Below are 9,700 nucleotides of genomic sequence, written 5' to 3' on the forward strand. Positions count from 1 at the left end.
AAAAAAAAAAAAAAGGCAAATATTGACAAATGGGATCTAATTCTAAAAAGTTTCTGCACAGCAAAAAAAGACATCAATAGAGAAAACAGACAACCTACAGATGGGAAAAAAAAACTGTATCTGACAAAGGTCTAATATCTAGCATCTATAAGGGACTTAAACAAGTTTACAAGAAAAAACAAAACAACACCATTAAAAAGTGGGCAAAGCAAATGAACAGACACTTCTCAAAAGAAGACATACATGCAGCCAACAAACATATGAAAAAAATCTCAACATCACTGCTCATTAGAGAAATGCAAATCAAAACCACAATGAGATACTATCTCACACCAAGCAAAATGGCAATTATTAAAAAGTCAAAAAATAACAGATGCTGGCAAAGTTGTGGAGAAAAAGGAACACTTATACACTGTTGGTGGGAGTACAAATTAAGTCAGCCATTGTGGAAGACAGTGTGGTGATTTCTCAAAGACCTAAAGACAGAAATACCATTATACCCAAAGAAATATAAATCATTCTGTTATGAAGACACACACACACATTCATTACAGCACTCTTCACAATAGCAAAGACATGGAATCAAGTTAAATGCTTATCAATGTTAGACTGGATAAAGAAAATGTAATACATATATGCCATGGAATACTGTGTAGCCAAAAAAATAAATGAGATCATGTCCTTTGCAGGAGCATGGATAAAGCTGGAAGTCATTAGCAAACTAATGCAGGAACAGAAAAGCAAATACTGCATGGTCTCATTTGTAAGTGGGAGCTAAACAATGAGAATGCATAGAGACAGAGAGGGGAACAACACACACCGGGGCCTTTCAGAAGGTCGAGGGTGGGAGGAGGGAGAGGATCAGGAAAAATAACTAACGGGTACTAGGCATCAAACCTGGGTAGTTAAATAATCTGTGCACCAAACTCCCACAACACAAGTTTACCTATAAAACAGCCTGCACTTGTGCCCCTGAACTGAAAACAAAAGTTAAAAAAAGAAACTCATCTGTAGATTCTGCTCATTGCTGAGTAGGTCTATTTCAATTATGCAAACCAGCCCTGAGGAAATAATCACAGGGTGGGTGGGGGCCCACTGGATCCACTGATCCACTGCGAGAATGGTTCATGTATGTTAGGGCTTCCAGTTTTCTATTCTTCCTAATTTAATCTTGGCAGGTTGTATGTTTCCAGGAATTTATCTATTTCCTCCAGGTTTTCCAGTTTGTCAGTACAGAACTGTTCATAATGGTCACTGATGATCTTTTATATTTTTGCAGTGTCACTTGTAATCTTTCTCTTTTCTGATTTTGTTTGAGTCTACTCTCTGTTTTTCTTGGTTTGTCTAGCTAGTGGTTCATCAATTTTGTTTATGTTTTTAAAGAACAAATTTTCACTTTGTTAATCACTTACATGGTTTTTAAAAGTCTTTATTTAGTTCTGCTCTGATCTTTATTATTTCTTTTCTGCTAATTTTGGATGTGGTTTGTTGCTTTTCTAGCTCCTTAAGGTTCATAGTTATATTGTTAATTTATAATGTTTCTACTCTTTTTAGGTAGCCATTTACGGCTGTAAACTTCCCCTTTAGACCTGTTTAACTGTATCCCACAGCTTTTGATATTTTGTGTTTCCATTTTCATTTGTTTCAACAGACTTTTTGATTTCCATCTGAATTTCCCTGTTTACTCAATGGTGAATCAGGAGCACGTTGTTTGGTTTCCATGTATTTGTCTAGTTGCCAATGTCTTTCTTGGTGTACATTTCTAGTTTTATTCCATTGTGGCCAGAGAAGATATCTAACATGATTTCAATTTTTGAAAATTCGTTGAGATTTGTTTTGTGGCTTAACATAAGCTCTCATTCAGAAAATGTTCCATATGTTCATGAAAAGAATGTATATTCTGTAGTGTTAGATAGAATGCTTTGTAAATATCTGTTAGCTTTATTTGGTCTAAAATTCAGTTTAAATCCAATGTTTCTTTCTTGATTTTCTCTGTAGAAGGTCTGTCTAATGCTGAGGTTTAGATGTTGAAGTTCCCACTATTCTTGTATTGGAATCTCTCTTGTTAGATGTAGCAATTTTACAGGCTGCTCTTTGTTAGAAAAGAAAATGATTTGGGGCTTCATTTCATTAAAAGAAAAACCTTACTGAGGACTTCTGTACCCTCACAATCTGCCTAAATAATTTCTTCTTAACTCCTATATCACTGCCAGACTCTGAGCCAAAATGCAGTGACGCAGAGAGGCTGGGACTGTGCAGAATGCGTTTTAGTAGAAACAGCTGAGTGGCAGTAGTGATGGCCAGTTTCCAGGTGCAGCAGTGACATCTGTCCTAGCCTCAGGGTCCAGCGTCCAGCACCAGGGTGTCAGAGGTGTGAGCAGTGGCGTCTGTGCTCAGCAGCAGGGGCAGTTGTTCCCAGGAGAGACCTGATCCAGGATAGGCTGTGGATTCTGTTCTTGGTTGAATAATTTCCATCCTTGCTCTATGGCTTTCCCCACAATAAAATTAGCCCCCAATGCCATGTATTACTACTTCATGTGTAAATTAGGGAAATTTGTTTTCCATAGTTTGCTCCAAGAAGTGGGTGAGAAATCAGCATGTGGCCCAGTGTCAGAGAGCAGCATTCAGACGTGTTCTTCGTGTGAGAGCCACATCCTGAATTGTCTACCTGGCCTCTACCCCAATGGTGGAGAGATAAACAGGGAATATCACATCTCATAACTGATGATATATGTTCTCCCTTTTCTTTCTGAGAGAAAAATCTTCTTTTAAACAAGGTTTGAAAACCCACCCCATCCACCCAACCTGGTCACTCTGATCTCTGATCTCAGTGGTTCCCAATCTGGATCCCAACAGGGAGGGCAGAGGCTTAGAAAATACTCAGGCTGCTTCCCAGAATGCCTGTCACAGAGTATTATGCACAAGACCAAGATATCACTTATATAACAAGCACTACAGGCAGGCTGATGCTCAGACATGTGGGATCCTGGTGTTCTTGATCCGGAGACCAGAAACGTAGGATCCAGTCTTGTCATAAATCCAGGATCTCTTGCTCAACCCTAGACTTCTTGGATCTCAGCACCACGTCCAGGTGATCCCTGTGCACATGGGAGGTCTAAGTGTCCTCTAGGCGTGGGGTCAGAACTGTGCAGTCTGCTCTGGGTGTGCTCTGATCAGATCCCTTAGAACTGGAGGTCCAGGGTTCAGTCCTTGTGCTCATCCTCTTCTATAGCTAGTCACTTCCTTGGTGCCTTCATCCATGCTTGAGGTTATACGTATTGTTTATATGGTATGACCTCCTAAATCTATTTATCCAGCCCAGTCTATTTCTCATTTCCCCTAAATTCTGAAGTTGTCTGTCCAACTGCCACCCCAGCTCCCTCACCTGCATTCCTAGTAGACATCTCCTCCACTGAGTGACTGGGATGCCCCCTCCTCCGTATGCTCCTGCCAGAGTCCCCCCATTTCCACAGCAGCTCCACCCTTCCTTCTACTCACTCATTTTACAACTGTGGGTGTCCTTGATTCGTCTTTCTCACACCATAGATACAATCCATTGACAAATATTGTGAGTCGATCTAAAAATGCATCCAGAATCCCCTCACAATCCACTATTTCCTCTACTCACACCCCAGTCAAGGTAACAACATCTCCAGCCTGGAATACTACATTCGCTTCCCACTGTTTTCCCTTCTGCCTCCCGTGTCCCTCATCTCTCAATTCTGTTCTCAGCACAGCAGTCAGAGATCCTTTTAAAAGAGAAATTGTACCACATCTCTCTTCTGCTCAAAACTGTCCACTACCTCCCCATCTTAGAGCAAAGGTCAGATGCTTCCCCACACCCTCCAGGCACACCTTCCCTGGCTGTACCTTTGACTTCACCTCAGATTCTCTCTCTCCAGCCCTCTTGGGCTCCTTCACCTCCTGGGAACACAGACGCCATCCTGCCCTAGTGCATTTGCACTGGAGGTTCCCCTGCCTGGAAAGAACTTCCCCAGATATCCTCGTGGACAACTCCTCATGTCCCTCAACTGTTTACTCAAAGGTCACCTTTGCGAAGTGGTGCACACTGACCACCCAGCACCACAGCCACCTTCCCTGTCCCCACTGCCCACACCCTGGATCACCTGCCTCACAGCACTTCCCACCTTCTAGCACTTTCCTTCCTTGCTCTGGTTATAGTGTATCAATCATCTGCCTCTTCCCACAGGAACACATCCTGCACAAGATAAGAGATTTTTCTGATTTTACTTCAGTGATGTTCCCCAGATGCAGAACCACTCTGTCCTATGTCTGGCTGACAACGAAGGTCACTGTAGAGCATCTCCTATTCTAAAGGCAGTATCTTTATTAATGTAGACTCGGGCCAAGTGCTGTTACTTGGCAGCTACAGCACAAGATCCCCTCACACTGACATTGAGGTTGCCTGTGCTTTTCTTAGCAGGGCTGCTGGTGTGTCCTCCCTCCCTCATCCCTCCTCCTACACCAACTCCCAACCCACACACACACATACACCCTGCACACTGCAGCACACAATCATGCTTCTCTTTTCAGGAAAGAATAGTCCTTGATTATGGATCCAATTTCACAAACAAATTTAAGTCTAAATTAGTCTCTGCTTTATAGATTCATGAGTTGGGATTGGAGCCAGCACCAAGATCACTAGAACCAGGACAGGGAGAGAAGGCAGGAGAGCAGAGCAGAAGAGGAGCCCTAGAAGGAGGCCAGGAGCTGAATGGATCTGAAAATTTGTCTCAGACTCCCATGTGCAGGGGCCGCCCTGGGCGATATGTGAGCCTCTGTGGTCACAGCTCCCATGGGACAAGTTTCCATTGAAAGGACAAGGACAATGGAGCAGTGAAACTGACCCAGCTGAGGACTGACCACATAAAGCCCATGATGGACTCAGCAGCAACTGGGCACATGCCCAGTCCACACTCGGCTCCTCACAGCCTTCTCCATCCCCACCTGCAACAGACTCAGCAGAGTGAACACGTGGATTCTGGAAGGTTCTCAGGTCTTTATTTCCTCTCTCAAATTTTAGGAATTGAATTATTTAATTAACTCATCAACCTCTCATGGAAAACATTTGAGAAAACACATTTATATTCAGATTCTTATTTTCAGTAGGGAAGTAAGCGGTTGTAGTTCAGTGCACCATGAAGCTGAGACAGAGATATAGACACCCAGCCCCACCTCTCTGGAACAGGAAAGATGACTGGGGAGGGAACACAGGTCAGCGTGGGGACAGGGGTCATGGTGGACATGGGGTGGGCTGTCTCTCCACCTCCTCACATTATGCAAACAGGAAAGCAGACACATTCAGATGCCTTTGCAGAAAGAGATGCCAGAGGCTCTTGAAGTCACAAAGGGGAGGCGTGAAGAAATCCTGCATCTCAGTCCCACACAAGGCACCTGTCTCAGGCTACAGAAAACAATAGTCGTGAACAAATTCAGATCAGTCACAGTAAGTGATGACACTCTGAACAGCCCACCACACACTTGAAATGTCCCACTCAAAGAATCACCATTACCCAGTCCTTTCCCCTCTGCCTTAACCCGTACCCACTTCAGACCCCCAGAATCTTACCTTTACAAGCCGTGAGAGATACATCAGAGCCCTGGGCACTGTCACCGCCTGGGGTAGAACAAAAACAGGACCTGGTCAGACCCCACAGGAGATGTGGGACAGGAGGAATTATGGGGTGGGTGAGCTCCTCCACACTCCCGCCCCCACCACTTACACGCAGCCTGAGAGTAGCTCCCTCCTTTTCCACCTGTGGGAAGAAAGTGTCCTGTGAGGGAACAGGGAGGAGGCAGAACCACGATATCTTAGAGAAACCTCCTAGTCTTGGACCCAACAGAAGTTTCCAGAACTATGACTACAGACCCAGGGCAGGATCAGGAAACACCAGGAAAGCAGGTGTGGGTCCTGGACCAACCGCCCTCCTAAGGTCTGTCCTTAACAGGAACCTTTTCCTTACCAGTGAATGCTGGAATCAGGACTGCAACACTACAGTCATCAAGGTGATACATCTGTCCTTCATTGCCACATGTGCTTCACAAAAGAGTAAGTGCTGGCACACAGGGCCCCAGGCTGGATTGGCCCATGCGTGGATGGTGCTTCCCAGTAATGAGGCAAGGAGCACTTCGACCTGGGGCTTGAAACCCCCAGCTGGACAAGAAAATACAGACTCCACTCCTCACCCCTTCCCTACCTGAGCTCTTCCTCTGCAACAGCACAGCAGTGACCACAGCTCCAGTGACCAGAGCTCCTAGGACAGCCAGGCCAGCAACAATGCCCACGATGGGGATGGTGGGCTGGGAATATGGCTCTGGGAAAGGAGGGGAAAGTGAGGGGCCCTGACCCAAGACCTCAGCCCTGACCCTGCTGAAGGGCTACAGAAGGGCATCTGCTTTCCCTGAGAGGAGACATGAGAGCCCATCCCCTCCTTGCCCATCCCCCTCCTTACCCCATCTCAGGATGAGGGGCTCTGGCAGCCCCTTGTGCTGCACATGGCACGTGTATCTCTGCTCCTCTCCAGAAGGCACCACCACAGCTGCCCACTTCTGGAAGGTTCCATCCCCTGAAGGCCTGGTCTCCACAAGCTCAGTGTCCTGAGTTTGGTCCTCCCCATCCCGCTGCCAGGTCAGTGTGATCTCCGCAGGGTAGAAGCCCAGGGCCCAGCACCTCAGGGTGACCTCTTGGTCAGAGATGGGGTGGTGGGTCACATGTGTCTTTGGGGGATCTGACGGGATGAGTCAGAAAATTCAGGCACTTTGTATCTCTCATGGGATATCCCAGCAGCACCCATGTGACCATCTGAGATTGGACAGGACGCCTGGGGTGGGGAAGGGAGCACAGAACCCAGATACCAGCCTGGAAACAGGCCCTTGGGATAATCTCCTATTCCTTGGAAAGTTTTAGTCTCTGAGGGAGGAACAGCGACTTCTGGTCCTGACCTGAATGGAGGTCGGGGGACTCAGAAAAGCTGGAATCAGACCTCCAAGGACACTTGAGAGTGAGACAGAGAACAAGGCCTGAGAGAAAAAGTGACGGCCCCCAAGGCTGCTGCAGGGGTCAAAGGGGACCCCTGATCAACATTCCAGAGACTGTCTCCCCTCCATTTCCACAGAACCGTCATCCCTTAATTGTCCTAGAGAGCAGACGGGCCCTCAGAGAAAACTCAGGAAAACTCGTGTCATTCTCCATTTAAGGGAGAGCGATATTCTAGCGCTGATCACATCTTCCTCCCCTCCTCGTGGCAGGCCAACCCGGGAGATCTATAGGAGATGGGGAAGGCTTCCTACTGCCCCTGGTACCCAGGCGCTGCAGTGTCTCCTTCCCGTTCTCGAGGTGTCTGCGGAGCAACTCCAGGCACTCGCCCTCCAGGTAGGCTCTCATCCGCTCAGCCACATTGTTCGCCTCCAACTGGCGCTGGCTGATCTGAGCCTCCGTGACTGCTGCAGTCCAGGAGCGCAGGTCCTCGTTCAGAGCGATGTGATCCTTGCCGTCGTAGGCTCTCTTGTCATACCCGCGGAGGAAGCGCCCATCTGGCCCCACTTCGCAGCCATACATCCTCTGGAAGGTGTGAGACCCTGGCCCCGCCCCCGCGGTCAGCCCCGCCCCTCGAGCCCCCACCCCTACCCCCACCCCCACCCCCACCCCCACCACAACCACCAACAACAACCCGCGGGGATTTTGACTTAAACTGAAAATGCTGGGGCTCTCTCCTGTCCAGGGTCTTGGCGGGTCCCGCATCCTCGGGGTGGACCTCGAACCCGGAGACTCGGGGAGACCCGGGCCGTGCGTGGGCGACGGGGAGGGGTCTTGACCTGCGCCCCGGGCCGGGGTCACTCACTGGCCTCGCTCTGGTTGTAGTGGCCGGCCAGGATCCTCACGCACATTTCGCTAATCTGTGCGTCCGCCTTGAGGCTAGTTGTCTCCCGGTCCCAATACTCCGGCCCCTCCTGCTCCATCCACGGCGCCCGCGGATCCATCCTCGGACTCGCTGCGTCGCTGTGGAACCGCTCGAACTCCGTGTCGTCCAAGTAGCCCACGGCAATGAAGCTCGGCTTCCCACGGCCGGGCCGGGACACCGCAGTGTAGAAATACGTCAGGGAGTGGGAGCCTAGGGGCGAGGAGGGGCTGAGACCCGCCCGACCCTTCTCCCGGCGCGGCTCCCCGGGTCCTGCGCCCCGCAGGCGGACCTCTCCCTCCTCCCCGCAGAGGCAGTTTCCCTCCCGACGCCGCACTCACCCTCCAGGGTCTGGGTCAGGGCCAGGGCCCCCGAGAGCAGCAGGAGGAGGGTTTGGGGCGCCATGACCGCTATCCTCGGCCCCTGGGGAGAATCTGAGTCGGGGTGGGTGACTGGGGACTTTAGAACCGGGACCGCGGCGACGCTGATTGGCTTCTCTAGAAACCCGGCACCCAATGGGAGTGGGAACTGGGGACGCATCTTGGCTATCCAACAAGAAGTTCCCGACACAGGTTGGGAGAAGTGAAACTCAGGTGAGTGGGGAATCCCCAAGGCTGCGAGTCCCCAATGCAGACACGGCTCTCCGTGCCTGAGACCCTGAGAGCCACGCCCGGGACCTGAGACTTTGTCCTGATCCCTCTTCTCCTACACGAAGCCTCTTTGTTACACTGACTGCTCGAGTCCTGGCCAAGGATCTGTCCATGGTACCAGGGAGAGACCCCCGCCCCAGGCTGCGCCCAGCCCCTTCCCCTTCACTTCTGGTCCTGGAATCCCTCTCCCTGAACTGGACTCCCTGCCTCCCACTCCTTACCTCTTCACTTGGATTCTCGTACAAGGAAATTCAGCACGGGGAACTTGATGCCAGAGAGTGAGCTCGCCCTGGGAATGGAGGTGTAGAGACACCTTTAAACCTGGTGAAGTTTTGTCTGAAGGTACCAGATAGAGATTCGCATAAAGACCAGTTTCCTTTTTGTTTATTAATACAGTAGGTAGCACAATATTGGTAATCCCTGAATGATTAGAATTCCAATCTGTAAAAGACCTGTTTCAAAATAGAGCTACAATTAAACTCTTTAAGCTCCTAAATTTTACTTTCCCAGACTATGGATCTGTGACTGTGGTTGTTACATTTAAAATTATCTTTATTCACTAGTCCAAGTTTCCCTTTGTGAGTCCAGAACATATTCTGAATACAAAGAAGCAGGTTTGTTACTGTATATTGCAACCGGGAGCCTGTAGTCATCACTCAGAGTTGCAAGAGCTCCATGCAGTCCCAATGCTCTTCATTGAGGCCCCATCGCTGCCTGTTTTCATTATGCACATCTAAGCTGTGTGCATATTTTATTTGGGCATTTAACATTTTTGTAACCCTTTTTTTTAATCTTAAGGAGACCATTAGTTTTTAGGCAGTCCCACAAAATGTATTAAATATTGAATGCAAAGAACCCCCTGCTAGACTCCTCCACTGCTTTAGAATTCTTTCCTCTCTCCTTTTCCTCACCTCCTGCTTCCCCAGCCCTTCTCTCTGCCCCTCTCCTCCCTCCTTTCTCCTTAGTTCCCACCACCCAGTCACTCCAGAAGGGTGGCACTGTAGAGAACAGTTTCTTTTCCCTAAAAACTTTCTCTACGCCCCTTTCTATTTAATCCTTGCCTTCCACCCCCAACCCTTCCCTTCACTCAACCACTGCTCTGCTTTCTGTCACTGCATTAGTGAAATTTCT

General features: G+C 48.8%; 1 protein-coding gene across 4 annotated transcripts; it reads right to left on the reverse strand.

The window, feature by feature from the left end:
* Window positions 1–4,998: 4,998 nt before the first annotated feature.
* On the reverse strand, window positions 4,999–8,478 carry LOC116546948 (class I histocompatibility antigen, Gogo-B*0102 alpha chain-like). Of its 4 annotated transcripts, none has more exons than XM_032273059.1 (8): window positions 8,261–8,478; window positions 7,863–8,132; window positions 7,324–7,599; window positions 6,474–6,749; window positions 6,219–6,335; window positions 5,745–5,777; window positions 5,577–5,638; window positions 4,999–5,415 (listed from the first exon to the last, which is right to left on the reverse strand). In XM_032273059.1, the coding sequence occupies exons 1-8, from the start codon at window positions 8,457–8,459 to the stop codon at window positions 5,323–5,325; spliced, it is 1,326 nt and encodes a 441-aa protein (XP_032128950.1). In that variant the 5' UTR covers window positions 8,460–8,478; the 3' UTR covers window positions 4,999–5,322. The 4 variants fall into 4 exon arrangements, with proteins under 4 accessions (XP_032128950.1, XP_032128948.1, XP_032128947.1 ...); XM_032273057.1 differs by having other exon boundaries at window positions 4,999–5,425; window positions 5,591–5,638; window positions 8,261–8,474; XM_032273056.1 differs by having other exon boundaries at window positions 4,999–5,425; window positions 5,591–5,777.
* Window positions 8,479–9,700: the final 1,222 nt, after the last annotated feature.

Source organism: Sapajus apella, unplaced genomic scaffold (genome assembly GCF_009761245.1).
Source record: "Sapajus apella isolate SASKATOON/1434 unplaced genomic scaffold, GSC_monkey_1.0 scaffold1735, whole genome shotgun sequence".
In the NCBI taxonomy this organism is placed as follows: Eukaryota; Metazoa; Chordata; class Mammalia; order Primates; family Cebidae; genus Sapajus; species Sapajus apella.

Excerpts from the sequence above, each read along its gene's own strand:
- LOC116546948 (XM_032273059.1), bottom strand. The coding sequence starts at position 8,459 with ATGCGTCCCCAGTTCCCACTCCCATTGGGTGCCGGGTTTCTAGAGAAG. Across the intron at positions 8,133-8,260 it reads CCTGACCCAGACCCTGGAGG|GCTCCCACTCCCTGACGTAT; the intron begins GTGAGTGCGGCG and ends CCTCGCCCCTAG. Across the intron at positions 5,639-5,744 it reads GAGCTACTCTCAGGCTGCGT|GCGGTGACAGTGCCCAGGGC; the intron begins GTAAGTGGTGGG and ends GTTCTACCCCAG.